At 32.2% G+C, this 19,676-nt stretch overlaps 1 protein-coding gene across 2 annotated transcripts; it reads left to right on the top strand.

Moving 5' to 3' along the window:
• The first annotated feature begins 28 nt into the window (after positions 1-28).
• On the top strand, positions 29-19,056 carry LOC139484557 (protein ABHD18-like). Of its 2 annotated transcripts, none has more exons than XM_071268311.1 (12): positions 29-116; positions 1,341-1,501; positions 4,058-4,142; positions 4,906-5,006; positions 5,411-5,489; positions 7,837-7,921; positions 11,944-11,971; positions 12,497-12,635; positions 13,300-13,389; positions 14,294-14,398; positions 16,790-17,280; positions 18,277-19,056. In XM_071268311.1, the coding sequence occupies exons 2-12, from the start codon at positions 1,416-1,418 to the stop codon at positions 18,326-18,328; spliced, it is 1,341 nt and encodes a 446-aa protein (XP_071124412.1). In that variant the 5' UTR covers positions 29-116; positions 1,341-1,415; the 3' UTR covers positions 18,329-19,056. The 2 variants fall into 2 exon arrangements, with proteins under 2 accessions (XP_071124412.1, XP_071124411.1); XM_071268310.1 differs by having other exon boundaries at positions 73-288.
• Positions 19,057-19,676: the final 620 nt, after the last annotated feature.

Raw genomic sequence — 19,676 nt, 5'->3', positions numbered from 1 at the left:
TCATGGATCGCTTGAACGTTTGAAAAAAGCGATTTTTCCCTTTATTTTATGAAGGGACGAAGTTGTAAATAGATTACACCAACCTTCAAACCGCAAATTGTCAACTTTTTAAAAAAGTAATGATTGATTGTAGATGAACACTTTAAAATAAAGGGTAGAGCCAGAGGAGATTTGTCGATGGCAACATATTTCGAGAACCTGACTTTTGCATGTTATAAGATCTTATTGTATTAAGTGAAAAGATATATATATATATATTACACACTGAACTTTAACAACAGATCTTGTGTAAGTACGAGTATACGTGTCCTTGTGTCCAGTATGCTGAATGCTTCTTCTCCTACCGTTGAGTGACCACTGTCATCATGTTGACTTTTCTGTCATTTTTGGTGTGCAAATGAATAATTTTGAAAACACAGTCTCATTGTTACTGTACTTTTGGAGGGGAGGAATGCCCTTTACTTTTCTTTATAGAAGGCTTTACTCGGGTCTGGTCGCCTAGATTACATGTTTGCCCTTGGTTCGTTCTCCCTACTTTTCAAAAATATATCAATATTAAGGGCTATCCCGGGACTACATGCAGCTGTTTGTATAATCCCATAATGACCTGACCTGGTTCGGGACAACAGAAATTGTCTCGACAGGTTGTACAATATAATTGTACTTGGGGGTGGGGTCTAGAACATCAACCACTACAGAACTGTCATTTGTTAACAAATATCAATAAAAATTCAACACATTACATTCCATTATATTCTACTTTACTATGCAAATCAAAGGGAAAATATAAGTAATTGGTTGCAGCAATACAAATATTGGGTGAATTTTTCAACACACTTAAACAAATTCTGTTCAAATGATAAACATTATGCCACAAGACCACAAGACAACTTGTAAAAAAAACAAAAATCAGGGCGAATGGACCTGGGCAAGTGAATCAAGGCGAACAGACCCGGATTTGTTAAGCGTCAAAGGGTCAAATTGGTTCAAATTCTACTTTTATTCATCTAAATGTCCTTATTGTGATTTGTCAAAATCTCAATTAATCAATGTTACTGTTATTTTTTGAGAAAATTTAACCTGATTCATCAAAATCAGTTGATTTTTTTTATCGCCTAAAAGAAAGTGTACATTTTATCATCATGTACCAAAAATTACTGTTTTGTTATTTGGCAAGAGTTTTTAGTTATTCATCATGAAAGTACCCTCATTTGGACTACAGTTATACACATCATTTTGTTTGAACTCTTAAAGGTAGAGATGGGGTCCTGGAAGATAAAGTGGTAGAATTAGTGACATCCCCCCCTAAAATAACTTTGACTTATGATTTATATTTTTAGGTATTGATGGAAGTGTCAACCAAACCAAAGTAAACATCTTTTGAACACAATTTATCCTGGAGATAGTGTCCAAACATGAGTAGATTTGATCAGCTGTATAGAAAACTCATAGTGACTAAGTTCTTCACTAGAGGCTGGGGAGAACCAGAAAACTTGAAAAAGTAGGTAAAATAGATTAAAAATAGAATGATTCATAGAAATTGTAAGAGTAGAGGAAAGCTAGAAAACTTGAAAGAGGTGTGCATATTCTGTGGAGAGTAAGATAAACTTGAAAGAGGTGTGCATATTCTGTGGAGAGTAAGATAAACTTGAAAGAGGTGTGTATATTCTGTGGAGAGTAAGATAAACTTAAAAGAGGTGTGTATATATTCTGTGGAGAGTAAGATAAACTTGAAAGAGGTGTGCATATTCTGTGGAGAGTCAGATAAACTTGAAAGAGGTGTGCATATTCTGTGGAGAGTCAGATAAACTTGAAAGAGGTGTGCATATTCTGTGGAGAGTCAGATAAACTTGAAAGAGGTGTGCATATTCTGTGGAGAGTCAGATAAAATACAAAATTTGAAAACTTGTGCATTCAGTAATCCCTAATTTAGTCTGGAATGGACTCTTCCATCCAGTCCATGTCTAGCTGAACCCAGAAATGACTACAATGTATTAAAGTTTGAGATAGTTTCAGAATCTATACTAAAGTTAATAAAAAGTTAAGTTACACAGGCAAGACATATCTCTGTGTTAACGGTTTATAATTTCAATAGAGACACCTACATTTTATTGAATGACTACTCATTTAAAAAGGACCAAGAACTGCCAAGGTACTTTTCAGAAAAAAAAGATATTAGCAATAATTCTTACACGTTGAATTTGCTTGTAAAATTTAAGACAAAAATGTTCAGGATGTTTTATCAAATTGCTTATTCAAATTTTGTCAAGTTAAATGATTAACATTACTTAGTTCTTATCCAAGTAGCTTAGAGTTGGAGATTTCTTTTGGCAACTTCTGCATTGTAGTTATTTATTTGCAATCTGTTGATTGTAATTTCACAAGTTTGATATTATTACATAAAATTAAGAACGGAAATGGTGAATGTATCAAAGAGACAACAACCTGACCATAGAGCAGACAACAGCAGAAGGCACACTAATGAGTCTTCAATGCAGCGAGAAACTCACACACCCTGAGGCTTCCTTTAGCTGGCCCCTAAACAAATATGTATACTAGTTCAGTGATAATGGACGTCATACTAAATTCCAAAATTATACACAAGAACCTAAAATTAAAATGTATACAAAACTAACAAAGGCCAGAGGCTCCTGACTTGGGACAGGTACAAAATTGCAGTGGGGTTGTATTAATGCAACACCTGATAACAGAAATCACATTGAAATTGCTCAAAAGCTTTCAATTCTCGGAAGATATATATGTAAGACTCAAATCGATGTCCGGTCTCTAATCGACATCCGTTCCTCAAATCAACGTCCAAATCTGACGTCACAATAAATTAACATTCCTAATCGACGGCCAAATGTTTGCCCCTCTAATTGACGTCTGTTTTGTTGCTCTCAAATCGACTTCCAGTATTCAGCTTCTCTAATGACGTCACAACTTTTTTAAAAATAAAACAAGTGCCATATTCCATATTTGATAAAGGCATTTTTCAAATACAACTGGTAAGTTTAACCTTAAGCTCAAAAAGTTGTTATTAAAGATCCAAATAATAATACTTTTAGTTTTAAACAATTCTTCTTTATTCTGCCAATTATTTGATAGATATAGGAAGATGTGGTATGAGTGCCAATGAGAAAACATCCAAGTAACTATTTATAAAAGTATACCATTATAGGTCAAGGTTGATGTTGAGACTGTATATCGCTCCAATATGTCTTCAGCTTAAATCATCTTTATATGTAGGTTACTGTCTCATTTTCTTGTATTCACATGTACATTTTTTACTAGTATAAGAATTAATTTTGAAAGAAATACCACAAAGTAGATCTAGTGGATTAACTTTTTCACCAATATATCAATATGCAGGTATATATGTTTATGATGTAATACGATGTCGATGTTTGCTTATTGACATTTACATTAATGTTTTGTCCTTTTATTTTGTATTTTATTTAGTTCATTATTTTGGACAAGACTTTGCCTAAAGATATATGAAAACAAATTAGTTTCTTTAAGAAGTTGAGCTTTACACAAAGACTAAACGAGAAAGGAAATATAAGAAAAAATAAAACTCATAACAAATAATTTTATGATATATATGACATCGGTGAGAGGAGTCTTCAATCGATTGGACGTCGTTTTGTAAATTTATACACGACGTCACATTGGACATTGATTAGAGGGTAAAAATATTGGACACTGATTTGAGAACGTAACTTTAAATTGGACGTCCATTTGAGAAAGGACGTCGATTAGAGACCGGATGTTGATCTGAGTCTAACATATATTAATAAAAAGTTTTACAGAACAAAAATAAATAGTTTTTTGTAGTTATTGCCCTTGTATTTGGGATAGAAAAATATGTACAAGACCAGGACATTGGAACTTTGCTCATTTATTTTTATTAGAGTCATGCATCTTCGAAATAAAAGATTTCTGGAAAATTCTGTGAGCCCAAGTTGGGATTTTTTTTTGTATTTATATATAATCAATACATAGGTATTTTCTTTTATTAACCATGGCATTTTAATTCCTGCCTTTTGTTTTGTAGAATATTTGACTTCAGGAAAGTGTTAGGGAATAGAGATGAGTGTTACAAACTGGTACCTCCTGATTATCCTGTTACTATAGACAAGGTAATATAGGAAACAGGGAACATGTTTCAGAGTTGTACATGATTATAGAGTTATTTACATAAAAGTAATTAATCAATAAAACTGACGCTATAGAAATTTAAAGTAAAAAAACAAATTAAAGTTATGATTGATAATTAAAAATATTACATACAACAATGAGCTGCATCAGAAATGTTGACTTCCAGCTCAGTATTCAGTCAGTAACATAAGTTAACTTATTAGTGGTTATAATTACTTATGTGTAAGGCTTTTTATTATTTGTTGTGTGGATTCTTTTATTTTCATGGTTACTAATTTTCGTGGATTGAGGAAAACTTACATGTTTGTGGATATTTATTGTCATGGTTTTGGTGAAAATGCATACAAGACATACAAGCATTTAGAAAATTTGTTATTCATTGAACATTAAATTTCTGTGTACCCATGAAATCCAAGACCATTGGTATCCAACAAATAATAATCTACACTACTACTTGTATTGACAGAATAAGTGGTATGATTGCCAATGGTACACCTATGTACCAGAGACCTTGATATTTTATTTTCATAACTGCATAATGGTATGACTGGAAATTATAGAAATTGTAAGCCCCATAAAATATCAGTATTTAAATATTGGTTCCAATTGCCACATATTTATCTGCTGATATTGACATAGCAAAAAAAACCATTTTGCACATTTAGAAATAATGCATATTTACCAATAGAAATATAGCTCTTTCTGAACGTAATGAGTGATTTATTTCGATAATGTTTTTCACAGGATGAGCTGCAAGGTGATGTTAGAATACTGGAAGGACATTTTGAATCACCATTTAAAAAGTGTGTACCAGGTCTAATGCCAAAAGAAACAGAAACTGCCAGGTATTAATGATGGTTACTGTTAATAAGTGCCATTTGGAAGTGAAAATTGTCAAGTATTTTAAAAAATGAAATAGAAATCACCAGATATTGATGTTTCTTTTTTAATTTGTATGATTTTGATAGGAAACAGAAATCATATTTTTTTTCTCCTGGCAAATTTTTCGAAAAATACAGAAAACAATTGATTGATTCAATAATATTAAAATTCTGCTTATTTTTACAAGGGGAAATTACCCTGATAATTATATTTTAAATTTTTCATAAAAGAGTTTTCTATGTAGAATCCTCACAATATAGAGGCATTTGCATGTTGAAGCTTGTATCTAAGCTTGTTATTGATTGACCAGTGGCAATTATTTCATGCATGTTCAGGACATTCCAAACTTATATATTTTAAATTTTAGATTTCAAATGGTCTTACCAAAAGAGTGGAAAAGTCATCATAAACCTGTGTGTTTACAACTAGCTGGAACTGGAGATCATGTAGGCATTATATTCCTCCCCTCCCAAACAAAATAACATGTCAAAGTACAAAACATGCACACAGTTTTATAAAGCTTTACAACTAGCTGGAACTGGAGATCATGTAGGCATTATATTCCTCCTAACAAGCCCTGTCATCCAATTTTTCTGTTTATTCCATATTGGTATTATTTTAGTAGGTTTCTCTATACGAATTGGATATTGAATAAAAAAGCATATTCACCTGAGAAAGTGTTATTCATCACGCTTAACGTCACGCGACGTTATGGTAAAATGTTTCATGTAAAATTTGTTTTGGTATGATATGTTTGTCATTAAATACATTTTCTTCTCTCTGAATATGGAATAAAATAATTACTGTCTTTTGTTTCGGTAAATATGGGGTTTTATTGACTTTTGAAAAACTGATATTCACTGAGGCTGACTTTTCAAAAGTCAATAAAACCCCATATTTACCGAAACAAAAGACAGTAATTGTATATTATTGTTTTACAAGAGTTTTATTCTTCAATTTTATTTAAAATTCATTTGTTTAGGTTACTGTATATCACTCAAAATAGGGGTTTTCATACATAATCTCTAAACTATACAAAATCTGACAATTTTGCAGAACCTCCCTCTTGCAAAATGCCCTGTTACACGTATCTTTATTGATAAAAACTACAATTTTGGTAAATTTTATAAAATTTTTATCAATTTTGATTTAAACCCCCTATCTATCTTAAAGTCATATGAAACGAGTGAGTGGTGAAAAATAATGTTTATCCAATTCTTGAACCAATTCATGTATATATCATAAACTTAGTCCTCTGTACACGATTTTCTCATTTCTCATTTTTTACGCAAATATATCGTATACTCGTCAATTTTTTTCTCTCTGTCTATAATGATTTAACAAATATGTCTGCTCATGAAATGCCGTGTTTTGAAGTCTAAGTTTACCGATTGTCACCTTATAGTAAACAAATAACAAAAAGCATGGGTATTGAGCACGTGTTTAACATGTACAATCAGATACTTGTTTATTTTCATGACAGATCCATGCGTATTGCGATCACCCGATTTTTACGAGGAGGGTTACACTCAGGTCACTATGCATACAGAAAATATGTCGGCGAATTGCTTCCTGGAAGGAAGCAATTAAAAATAAGTAAACTTCTTCTAAATGTGGACAAATTAAAGAATTTTCCTCAGAAAAAAGTACATGTATATGTACATAAGTTGTGTAATGAAAACTATCCATTTAGTTATAAAAAATATATGCATATTTTTTTTTAATTTGAGGTTTCTTATGACTTTAAGGTTCTATTGATGTGTATATCTCTTTATTTCAGTATTACTGGCAGAGGAGAACAGTTGTAGCTTCTCCTAGCCCCTCCCCCTCTACTTGAAAGGTTCTATTGATGTGTAAAACTCTTTATTTCAGTATTACTGGAGAAGGAGAACATTTGTAGCTTCTCCTAGCCCCTCCCCCTCTACTTGAAAGGTTCTATTGATGTGTAAAACTCTTTATTTCAGTATTACTGGCAGAGGAAAACAGTTGTAGCTTCTCCTAGCCCCTCCCCCTCTACGTTAAAAGGTTCCATTCATGTGTAAAACTTTTTATTTCAGTATTACTGGAGAAGGAGAACAGTTGTGGCTTCTCCTAGCCCCTCCCCCTCTACTTGAAAGGTTCTATTGATGTGTAAAACTCTTTATTTCAGTATTACTGGCAGAGGAAAACAGTTGTAGCTTCTCCTAGCCCCTCCCCCTCTATGTTAAAAGGTTCCATTCATGTGTAAAACTCTTTATTTCAGTATTACTGGAGAAGGAGAACAGTTGTAGCTTCTCCTTGCCCCTCCCCCTCTACTTGAAAGGTTCTATTGATGTGTAAAACTCTTTATTTCAGTATTACTGGCAGAGGAGAACAGTTGTAGCTTCTCCTAGCCCCTCCCCCTCTACTTGAAAGGTTCTGTTGATGTGTATAACTCTTTATTTCAGTATTACTGGCAGAGGAGAACAGTTGTAGCTTCTCCTAGCCCCTCCCCCTCTACTTGAAAGGTTCTATTGATGTGTAAAACTCTTTATTTCAGTATTACTGGCAGAGGAGAACAGTTGTGGCTTCTCCTAGCCCCTCCCCCTCTACTTGAAAGGTTCTATTGATGTGTAAAACTCTTTATTTCAGTATATCTGGAGAAGGAGAACAGTTGTGGCTTCTCCTAGCCCCTCCCCCTCTACTTAAAAGGTTCTATTGATGTGTAAAACTCTTTATTTCAGTATTACTGGCAGAGGAGAACAGTTGTAGCTTCTCCTAGCCCCTCCCCCTCACTTGAAAGGTTCTGTTGATGTGTAAAACTCTTTATTTCAGTATTACTGGAGAAGGAGAACAGTTGTAGCTCGTCCTTTGTTAAAAGAAAGTGGAATAGCATCTATAATTCTGGAAAGTCCATATTGTATCCTTTATAAAGAAGAAACCAAACAATGTGACAAATAAGGAGTACTGTGAAAGTTCTTTAATTCGTGGGCATCAATTTTTGTGGATTGAGCAATATTAACATATTCGTGGATTTTAGTTTTCTAAAAAAAAAATTTGAAAAATTAAAGCCTTTAGAAACGATGGTTAAAAATAGTCTGGATTGAAGGGAATTGCAAAGTAAACATTGACCTGTGTACATCTTAGTGATAACACTTATTAACCCATGATAAAGTGATCAACAGATTAAAGACCGTCAAAGCTGTTAATTAGGCCATAAACATGTTACCTAAAGAAAATAGTAACACAAACAAAAGCTATAAACGTATCTTAAATTGTCAAATATTTCTTAACAAAATCAAGCCCAGCATGAAATTATTATTTCCCATATGTACGAGAACTATGAGGATATAAAATGAACACTTTATCATACTAGCATATCAATACAATACCGGAAATCTGACTTTCATCGATCAAAAAATATTTTTTTATGAGAATTAAAAGATCAAAAGTTGTACAGTTTAGGTTATTAAAGATTAAATGGGTATTATCATGCATGTGATTGTAGTTCTGTGACTGCTATTAAAGTGTTATCAGATTTGGCATTATTCAATATATTCTTTAGATCATATCAGTAGTCAAACCTACCGATGGGGATCTTTCCATGTCTTGATTTGGACAATGGTTGTTTTATTTCGTTGGACACTTAAATTCGTGGATAAAGTCATCCACGAAAACCACGAAAATTGGTACCCCATGAATAAAAGTACTTTCACAGTATTTATAAAAATAAGATGTTGTATGATTGCCAATGAGAAACTCCACCAGAGATAATGTAAAAGTTAACTACTATAGGTCACCCTACAGCCTTAAACAATGAGCAAAGTCAGCAATACATATATATTTTTTTTTTGTAATATATATTTTATTATTTTCATATCATTTTCAAATCTCATCTACAAATAAAGATGTACAAACAAATTATTCTGCTATAAATCCTAAACATATGGTTTACCATACTTGTTATAAATTATAAAATACATTGTACAAAGAATACAGAATACATCTGTATTGAGCTCTATTTCTTGATAATATTATTAATGTTTGACCATTTTTCTTTTATTCTTTTTGCTTTATTGGTAGAGCACAAATTCATAGAGACCATGTCAACCCTATAATAATATTTAAGCCATTCAATTGCTTCAGCAACAGATGGGACTGTAAATCTAACTCTACATAAATAAACATATCTCTTCAATATCAGAATACATGTATTAAGAATATCTTTAAATAGGTGATAATTAACACCCAAGATTATACTTGATAAGGTTGGGAGAAAGCTTACATTACATACATCTTCTAACTTTTGAAAAAAATTAAGCCAGAATGTTCGAACGTATCTACATTAAAAAAAGAGGTGTATGTATGTTTCTTTAGTTTCTGTACAAAAAGTGCACAGTTCTGTTTCACTATATTTACACTTCATAAGTAAAATATTTGTTCCTATAATTCTATGAAGTAATCTGTATTGAAATGCCCTTAATGTGGGATCTTCAGTAATAAGTAAAGGAAGACTAAAAAAATAATTCCATTCTTCGGCCACAATATCTATTCCCAATTTTATTTTCCATTTCTCTTGTATGCGTGATGGGGTTTCCTTTATTTTATCCAGAAAAATTTTATACAAATGTTTTGATACTTTATCAACTGTTTTTATGGCGGTAACAATTTTGTGACTGACAGTATTTAGTTTGAGAAATACTTGTGAATGAATAATATTCTTCCATTCCTTTGGAAGAGCCAAGATTAGTCCATAGAACTCTAAGAAAGTTGTTTTTATATTATAATTTCTAATAAATTCATCATAATTGTAAAATTCTCCATTTTCCTTAATGAGATCATTTATGAAAAATACATTATTCTGTATCCACCTTTTATAAAAAGCTGTTTTTCCATCAATCATAATATTTTCATTTAAAAACAATGGTTGAGACAAGATATCACTTGGGGCTGTGGTCAGAGGTTCACACAGTGAGGCAAATGATGAAATTACATTTTGCCAAAAAGGGTTAAATTCTTTTTTAATTTCATTGAGTGCTGATTTTGATAAATGCCACATATTTTCTCCACCATTCATTTCAAGGTGATCTGCCAATAGAACTTTCCATGAGGAATAATTTGTGGGGTCTAAAACTTTTTTAACCCATGATAACTTAAGTGATTTTATAAATGATTCAATATGTGGCATTTTTACACCACCATCCTCGTAATTTGAGATAAGTATATTTCTTTTAATTTTGTCCCCTTTACCATCCCATACAAATCTGTATAGCATTGCTTGTAGCTGCTTTAATATATCTGGGGATGGATCTGGTAAAACAGTAAAACATTGAATTAGAATTGGTAGGGCGAGAGTTTTCACAACTACAATTTTCCCATATATAGTAATATTTCTGAATGACCAATCACTTAAAAGATTTTTTACTTTTTGAATTTTTTCTAAATAATTATCAACACATATATCAACTTTTGACAAACAATATTGAATGCCTAGGAGTTTGAAATTTCCTGAATGGTTCCATATTATTGTTTTATTTGTGTTTAGCTCCTCACCACAGCCCCTTTTTGCCCCAATCCATATAACTTGGGTTTTTTCAAAATTAGCCTTCAAACCAGAGCATGAGTAAAACAAGTCTATCCTATTTAGAGCACTGTTGAGAGATTCTTCACTATCATCCAGGATCAAAGTCGAATCATCAGCATACTGACTGAGTAAAAATTCAGAGTTTTTAATCTTTATACCATTAATGTTGTTGTCATATTTTATTGATGCACTAAGCAGTTCCAAACATAAAATAAAAAGATAGGGAGACAGTGGATCCCCTTGTCGTACCCCCCTCTCTATTACAAAAAAATCAGATAGATAGCCATTATTTTGAATGCAACTTTTTGAATTGTAGTAAAGAGTTGTGAACCATTTCACTATTGTGTCACCAAAACCTAGAAATTTCAAGGTTTCACATATAAAGTTCCACTCAAGAGAGTCGAAAGCTTTTTCAAAGTCCAACAAAACAAGCAAGCCAGGAATATCTTCCTCATCTACTTTTTTCAAGAGGTCATATATAAGTCTTGTACACTCACCAATATATCTGCCTTTCATAAAGCCAGTTTGAGTTTCACTAATCAGGTGATCTAGGACTTTTTTAATTCTATTTGCAATACATGTTGATACTATTTTATAGTCTACATTAAGTAGTGAAATAGGTCGCCAATTTTTTAGAAAATGTTTTGGTTTACCATCTTTTGGTAGACAGGTAATAACACCTTGTGTTTGTGAAATTGATAATTTACCTCCTTGAAATGCTTCTTTGAAAGAACGCAGTAGGAAAGGATTAATGTCGTGCCAAAATTTTTTATAAAACTCAGTTGTAAAACCATCCAGACCGGGAGATTTTCCATTTTTCATATTTTTTAATGCATTATGAATTTCTGAGCTTTTTAGTTCCCCCTCTAAATTAATATTTTGTTCATCAGAGAGAATTTTGATAAATGGGTTTTCCAGAGAAAAGAAATTAGCTCTGTGTGTATTATTTATAAGTGTTTTCTTGGATGAATATAGATTCTCATAATATAACTTTTGTTCCGCACGAATTTTTGCTTGATCAGTGATAGTTTCACCATTATCTAAAGTTAATTTTTGAATTACTTTTTCAATATAATTTCTTTTCTCTAGATTACAGAAATATTTTGTACTTCTCTCTCCTTCAATTTGCCATTTTGCTTTTGCTCTCATTATTGCCCCTTTTATTCTAGATTCTCTTAAAGACCTTAACTGAATATACATATATATTTAGTTGATATTGCCTTATTTCTCAGAAATTAGAATAACAACCTTCTCATTTGGGAATCTTTCTTCAAATATGAAAAAATCTGAAGTATAGCAAAGCTGAGTGTTTGTCTGTGAATCTACTACAAATGAATGACTCCTTAACTAAAGATAAGATGGTTTAAGGAAACCTAAAAGACAGTTGTAAGTTTTAGTCAATTTTGTTTAGAAGTAAATGTAGTTTGGTAATGCGGTCACCTATTATTCTGAATAAATTGTAAAATATAAGAAATTTGTGAATTGAACTTCAAATAGGAAAGAATTACACAACTTGCACTTTTATTTATTTGAGAGAAGGAAAGAATTTTATGTTTATAGTGATTGTTCAAGGGTGGTAAAAGATGAACTGGTTTTTAACACATATTTCAAGGATGTTTCTTGTCACACTTATTCATTTATGTTTGATTTCATTTGGATGCTCATTAGTTTTGGTTTAAAATAACATTGGAAAAGAAGCACAATTTAGCTGTTGCATCTTATTAAATAGAAAGAAAGATAGATTTATCCGTATGGCATTTAATGATCAACTTAATATATATAAAAATATTTGTTTTTAACCTACCAGTAATAATGATATCGCTTCAAAGTGACCATACTTTATAGATATAGCTAATTATGTATATCTACTGTTGCTTTCCAAGGTTTAATATCTACTGATAATTGTTTCAGGAGGTCCAGTCTACATTATACCTGTGACCTGTTTGTGATGGGTGGAGCTCTGATGTTAGAGTCCCTAGTGTTATTTAACTGGTGTGAACGCCATGGCTTTGGACCACTAGGTGTAACAGGCATATCTATGGGCGGATTTGTAAGTACTGTTACCTATTTGGACAGCACATAGTATGAATCACCCAATATGAATACATACTTTTTATGCCACACCTACTATAGTAGAGGGGCATTATGTTTTCTGGTTTGTGCAACCGTTCGTCTGTCCTGCTTCAGGTTAAAGTTTTTGGTCGTGGTAGTTTTTGATGAAGTTGAAGTCCAATCAACTTGAAACTTAGTACACAGGTGCCTTATGATATAATCATTCTAATTTAAATGCCAAATTAGGGATTTTATTCCCATCTCATGGTCCACTAAACATAGAAAATGATAGTGCGAGTGGGGCATCTGTGTACTATGGACACATTCTTGTTTTTAATAAAAGAACATTTTAGGCATAACTTCAATGAGACAGTAACATTTCAACAGAATTAACCACATCAACATATAGAACTAGTTAGGAATTAGTTTGTATGAAAAGTCCTCTTAAAAGGTACAGACCTATTTGTTTTAACATGTAACTTCTATGGTATTATACTGTGTTAAGAATTCTGATAAAAATATAAGTTTAGTTTAGTTAGTATAATGCATAGACCCATGATGGATACAGGTTCACATTTTCAAGTCTTGTTGAATTGATGTTTGTATCCATTAATCAAAGTTAAATAATATGTTATGTTAAAATATTTTCTCTTCCATTTTAGATGGCCTCCCTTGCAGCATCAGTTTATCCTAAGCCAATATCATTAATCCCATGTTTATCATGGACAACAGCCTCAACTGTCTTTACAAAGGTAAAATGTTTACATATAATAAATTACTTTAAAAATAATTCATGGAAGCCATAGATTTGTTGGAAATTTAAACATGGCCTGGGATAAAATTAACGAATATCACTGCCCAGGCCATGTGTAAATTTCCAACAAATCTATGGCTTTTATGAATTATTTTGATTCTAAAAGGACAAATATGTTCATTAAAAATCTGAAGCGAGGGTAGGTAGTGCTGTGTGTGTGACTGTTCTTTTTTACTCCCTGTTCGATAAAGCTCAAACATTCTTATAAATCTGTAGCTTGCATGGATAATTTCGTGAAAAAACGCTAGAAAAAAATCTGTTTAATTCTTTTAATTCTCAAACCCAGCATTTGCCATTTTTGATTTTAATACATGTTTTTCTCATATGCTACCATCAAATCAAAAGTTCACATTTCGTAACTAAGGAGCCGCCATGTTGACTTGCTGAAATCTGTAAATATGTGAATAATGCAACAGAATAGAAAATAAAACAAAACCTACCTCAAAAATCCATTTTAATACTATATTATACGAATAAATGGTTTACGTAACAGAAAACCGTCAACTCTAGTGTTTTTCATTTGTATGACGTCAAGTTTTGATATAACTTAAATGAGCCTTAAACCTTCATAGACTTTCACAGAATTTTATTTATTTTAATTTTGTTGATTTCTCCAAACTCCTGTGCATTATTCTTTTTATTATGCATCCGAATAATAGGCAAAGCTTTTGCAAATAAGTTCCAATACATGTGGATTTTCGTGGGAGGTACATTGAGAAGCACGTCATAGAATCTTTTATAATTTAAGACGAAAGTATGTTAGTAATTTGAGCAATAAGGGAAGTATCTTAATGTTTTAACTCAAAGATATCTAATTGAATGCATTTAATTGTTTTATTCAGGGAGTAATGAGCCAGGCAATACCATGGAAGGTTCTAGAAAATCAATATTCGGTGGACACTGTTTATGCTGATGAGATCAAGCACACACTTATCTCCCCTGAACAGGTAAATATGCACACTTATCTCCCCTAAACAGGTAAATTTGCATACTTATCTCCCCTGAACAGGTAAATAAAATGTGACATGGGAGCATGATGTAAACTGATAAGCAACAAATCAATTTTCAGTGTAACAGTTAGTTGACATTTTTATGCCCCATTTATGGGCATTATGTTTTCTGGTCTGTCCGTCCGTCTGTCTGTCTGTTTTCTGTACGTTTGTCTGTCCGTCGGTTTGTCCCGTTTCAGGTTAAAGTTTTTGGTTGAGGAAGTTTTTGATGAAGTTAAAGTCCAATTAATTTAAAACATAGTAAACATGTTCCCTATGATATGATCTTTCTAGTTTTAATACCAAATTAGAGATTTTATCCCATTTTCATGGTCCACTGAACATAGAAAATGTTAATTCGGATGTACATTCTTATTTTCAATGAAAAGATTGAACATAAGATTATTGCTTGTAAACACAATGGTCTTAAGGGTGCTTCATCTGATTTTTATGCCCCACCTACGATAGTAGAGGGGCATTATGTTTTCTGGTCTGTGGCTCCGTTCGTCTGTGCATCCGTCCATCCGTCTGTTCGTCCGTCTGTCCCGCTTCAGGTTAAAGTTTTTGGTCAAGGTAGTTTTTGATAAAGTAGAAGTCCAATCAACTTGAAACTTAGTATACATGTTCCCTTTGATAAGATCATTCCAATTTTAATGCCAAATTAGAGAATTTATTCCAATTCCACTAAACATAGAAAATGATAGTGCGAGTGGGGCATCCGTGTACTGTGGACACATTCTTGTTTTCAAAACTAATTCAACTGCTCATGTAAAATGTAATATACGTAATCTGAATAGTTACAAAATAGCCAATCCCGGATAAAAGTGTATGAACAATATACTTAGGCCTATTGTGTTTTAGTTTTGTACTATCAATTCTAAGTTTACTTTCCTCAGCAGTCACTGAAACTCAGAGTGAGAGAAGGTATTTCACTTCTTATCTTATCACCTATTTTCCTACGTTAGTTCTAGGAGGAACCCCATTCCTAACTCTTGAAATATTTAATTTCCTTTGGGTCAGTGATCCCAACTCCTTTCTGTACTCATTCCTCCGTTTAAATTGCGATCGTTTTTAATACAATACGACATTTATAGACAGAACGAGTTAATTTTTCTCAACATGTTTTATTGATTCAGAATTCACAGAAGTTACTTCCAGAAGGGAGACAACTCGAAACGATAATATGGAAGACTCCATTTCGCATGAAGAGTTTTTGTAGTCACTTTTACGATGTGGACTACATTTATTTTAATTTAAATGATGCATATGATTTAAAATTATGCAACAACAATAACCCTCAATAGCAGACATACATAGAAAGGATCCCATGAGTTATAAATTAATCAATTGAGTGTGGAATCCAGAGCAACCATTCAATCTAATACCCCTTGAAGTCAAGATAACTATACGCATGCGCATAATTACCTAAACAAACCCTGGAGCAAGAACGTATATTAAATGTTAATTTAACGACCTAGATGGTTCTCTATTTCTTTATGGAAGTACCTTATCAAATATCAGTTTCATAACAGTGACATTTAAAGAAAAACTCCACTTCAGTTCTTATATGACAGAAATAGATTTATCGGAATTCAGAGAACTATCGCATTTTTATCACAACTGGAGAATTCCCTCTGACGTGTTTCTAAATTTATAAAAACACTTAATATAAATACTGCTTAATTCTGATTTTCCGTGTTGTTAAAAACACGTGTATAAGTCAAGGGAAATATCAAACATGAAGATTATGAAAAGAACATTATAGGAAAGTTGTTTAAGTTCAATCTATTTGTTTGTTTTTACCTTTTAAACCAAGACAATCATAAGAATCTGAGATGTTCCTGAATGTTTAGAATAAAAGGGTTGATGTGAGGGCATTGCCCCTGAGCCAATCGTATAAGTCTACAGATTGCTTGAAAGCAATTGTATCCCAAAAACACACATTTTTATGCCTCACCTCTTTGGTTGAACTCTTTTCATCACTGATTTAGTAATACCCCTGTGTTTCTGTGGCAGGAAAACATTTGTAAAAGTTGATTGTCCAGCCAGAATAAGTTTGTGACAGGTGCTCCTAGAAAAACTTGAGAATATAGACACTAATTGATGAAACAATTAATAAAGAATTATAAATGATTGCACTTTGTTAGCAGTAAATTCAGGAATAATGTCATTTCACATCTGAAAAGTTTGATTTTGTTACCTTGAGTGTTCAATGTTGTCAAAATGTCTATGTTTCATGATGCAAGGATGAAATTACAATGTGAAAAACACAATCATTGTAAATTATTTTAAAAGTAATTCTGTAACAAGAAAAGACATAATTTTGACCTGATTTATTTTTAAATGTAGGTTTTAGGATCCACTTATAACATGGGACATGAGTTTGTTAAAACCTACTCTGACAAACTTGAAGATTCAAAGTTAAACCAGTCTCATTCAAACACTGAGAATACCCTGAAGGAAAGACACAGTCATGCATTCATTGATAATGATGATAAAATGGACGTTCAAGCTGATATACATTCAATGGAAGACTACTTAGTTAAGAAGAGTGGATGTAAGGGAGATAACAAGACAGTGGGGAAATCCCCTATAGACAGGAAAAGTCTTAAAGATAATGCCCTTGATTTTATGAGAGGAGTTATGGATGAATGCACACATTTAGGCAATTTTTCCGTTCCAGTGGACCCAAGTCTGATAATCATTGTAGCAGCAAACCATGATGCCTATGTACCAAGGACCAATGTTATAAGTTTGGAGCAATTATGGCCTGGTTCTCAAGTTAGATATATAGACTCAGGACATATCAATGCTTTTCTATTCCACAATGTACAATTTAGGTAAGTTTTATTAAATAATGATTTATGAGTTTGTATAAACCGGTTAAAATAAGCGGTAGTCTGAGGTCTGCGATCTTCCTCTAAATCAGACTTTAGTTTTGGTTACTAGCTACACCCAACAGACCTTCTATTTGACAGAAAATAAAAATTCAAAATTTTTCTGACCTTTTTAACCATCAGTAAGGTCAAATTACTATTGACAACATATACCCCTCCAAGGATATTTCTAGCATTCCACAAGGTCTGGTATTCCGACTAATTCCCAATGGCAAGTACCGTACATTTTTCTCAATTTTTTTACCAAATTTTCCAAACGATCTCAAAATTGATTTTCATCTTTATTATTGATGACAGTAATGTTCATTTTGTTCAACCGCTATGTCTATACCAAAAATTGCCAACAAGTAATGTGTATAATTAGTATTAAATTACCAATTGTTGAGACAACACACCCACCCACAGTGACACCCTCTCCAATACAAAAAAAAAGATTGTTTGAATTCATTATATATAAGATAATTACATTTATCATTAAACATGTTATACAACAGTGACACTGACAATGAAACAAGCTAACCTAACACCAAAAGCACATTAATTTTGTATCTTACTGAGTTATGAAATATTTCAAGTAAAAGTAGGACCTGGAATTTAGGTGGTGGACCTTTCAGTTTAGAGTGTCAAAGGCCCTGGACCTTCCAGTGCCAAATGTTTATTTGAACCACTGGTATAATACTGAATCAGTATACATGCTTCTCAAATAACTCTGATAAGATAATCTAGACCATAGGTATATGAAATGTTTTGGAGAATGAAAGATAAAGAGGTAAAAAGTTATAAGGTAAAAAAAGGCTGGAACAATTTTACCACCTCCATTTCTTGTACACTTGCGTCAAGTTTAGTACAGTTACCTAATTAGAAAATAAACAATAGTGTTTGAACATTTATCTTTTTTTAAAACATGCAAATAATGTATTTAATGTTTTTATATTTCAGGCACGCTATTGAAGATTCATTTAATGAGCAGATTAGAAAATATCACAGTTAACCCAGGGAAAACATAGGTCTTTTTACATCAGATTACCCAGGGAAAACATAGGTCTTTTTACACCAGTATTACACTATTGGCAGCATTTAATTAGATTTATGTGTTCAATTGTGTATTGTGTACACTGTGAAAGTCAGATCTTAGTCAATATTGTGATGATCTTAATTAAATGTGAAGTAATTTATTTACATGACAGTGGACAGTGAATTATTAAGTCAAATCTTAGTCAATTTATTTTAACATTTATTTTTATTTAATGTGAAGTGATGTGATGTACACAACAGAAGTCAGTCAGATCGTAGTAATATTACATGTAATTTATATGTGGAGTAATTGATGTACACAACAGAAGTCAGTCAGATCGTAGTAATATTACATGTAATTTATATGTGGAGTAATTGATGTACACAACAGAAGTCAGTTAGTTCCTAGTCAATATTTTTATTTGATAATTATCTGGTAGAATATCATCCATTGAGTTATGAACTGGGTCTTGCTCAAGGTTTGAACATAAGAAGGGACAGTTTTTCATTTCTTGCATTTCAGGGATGTAATAATGCATTTAAATGAAGGGTGCATTTCTATGGCAAAAACTTCACTATATACAATAATTCAGCATATTAATATTGTGGATTTGTAAGTAAATACGTTTGTAAACAATGTAAATGCTATGGTAGTATTTTACATATCTGTGATATTTTAACAATAAAATTGATTTATTTGATAAACTATGTTTTGAATGAAAGTTGCTAACAATTAAAGAAAATAGAGGTTAGTTATATACTGGTACCTCTATTTGGTATTTTTGGCTTTCAGTAGCTACAAATACTCTTATATTAGTGCACTGTGTCTTGTTTTTATGTTAGCTTTGGATTCATTAATATTCGTTAGATACCAATTTTCGTGGATTTCGTGGGTACAGGAGAATCAGGAATTTAAAGGTTCAAGGAATTACAATTTTTCCAAAGTAATGTATGCAGGCTTTGTCAAAACCACAAATTTAAATATCTCTGAAAAAGTTTCTGTCAATCCATGAAAATTGGTATCCATAGTAATGTCTTTTTGATCTTCAGATTGTAATATGACCCTGAAAAGTGAATATTGTGAAAACAGTGTTTCTTTGTCATTCCATTATTACTCTGTAGTTACAGCAACCTATCCATACTGACACCAAGTTATTTTGACTTGATTGTGTTAGTAGAGAATTCTTAATGGCAAGCCAGGTATTTCAAAATGTCTGAAATTTACCTGTTTTCATTAAATTTTCATAGATACAAAACAAGTGCTTTTATAGGGCCTTATTGAAACCTTCTCTTTTCCCCAAATTCAGTAGTGAACACTTTATGGG

This window comes from Mytilus edulis, chromosome 8 (assembly GCF_963676685.1).
Source record: "Mytilus edulis chromosome 8, xbMytEdul2.2, whole genome shotgun sequence".
Taxonomy (NCBI): Eukaryota; Metazoa; Mollusca; class Bivalvia; order Mytilida; family Mytilidae; genus Mytilus; species Mytilus edulis.
Note: the sequence above shows the minus strand (reverse complement) of the source record. Positions and strands in the feature narration are given on the sequence as shown.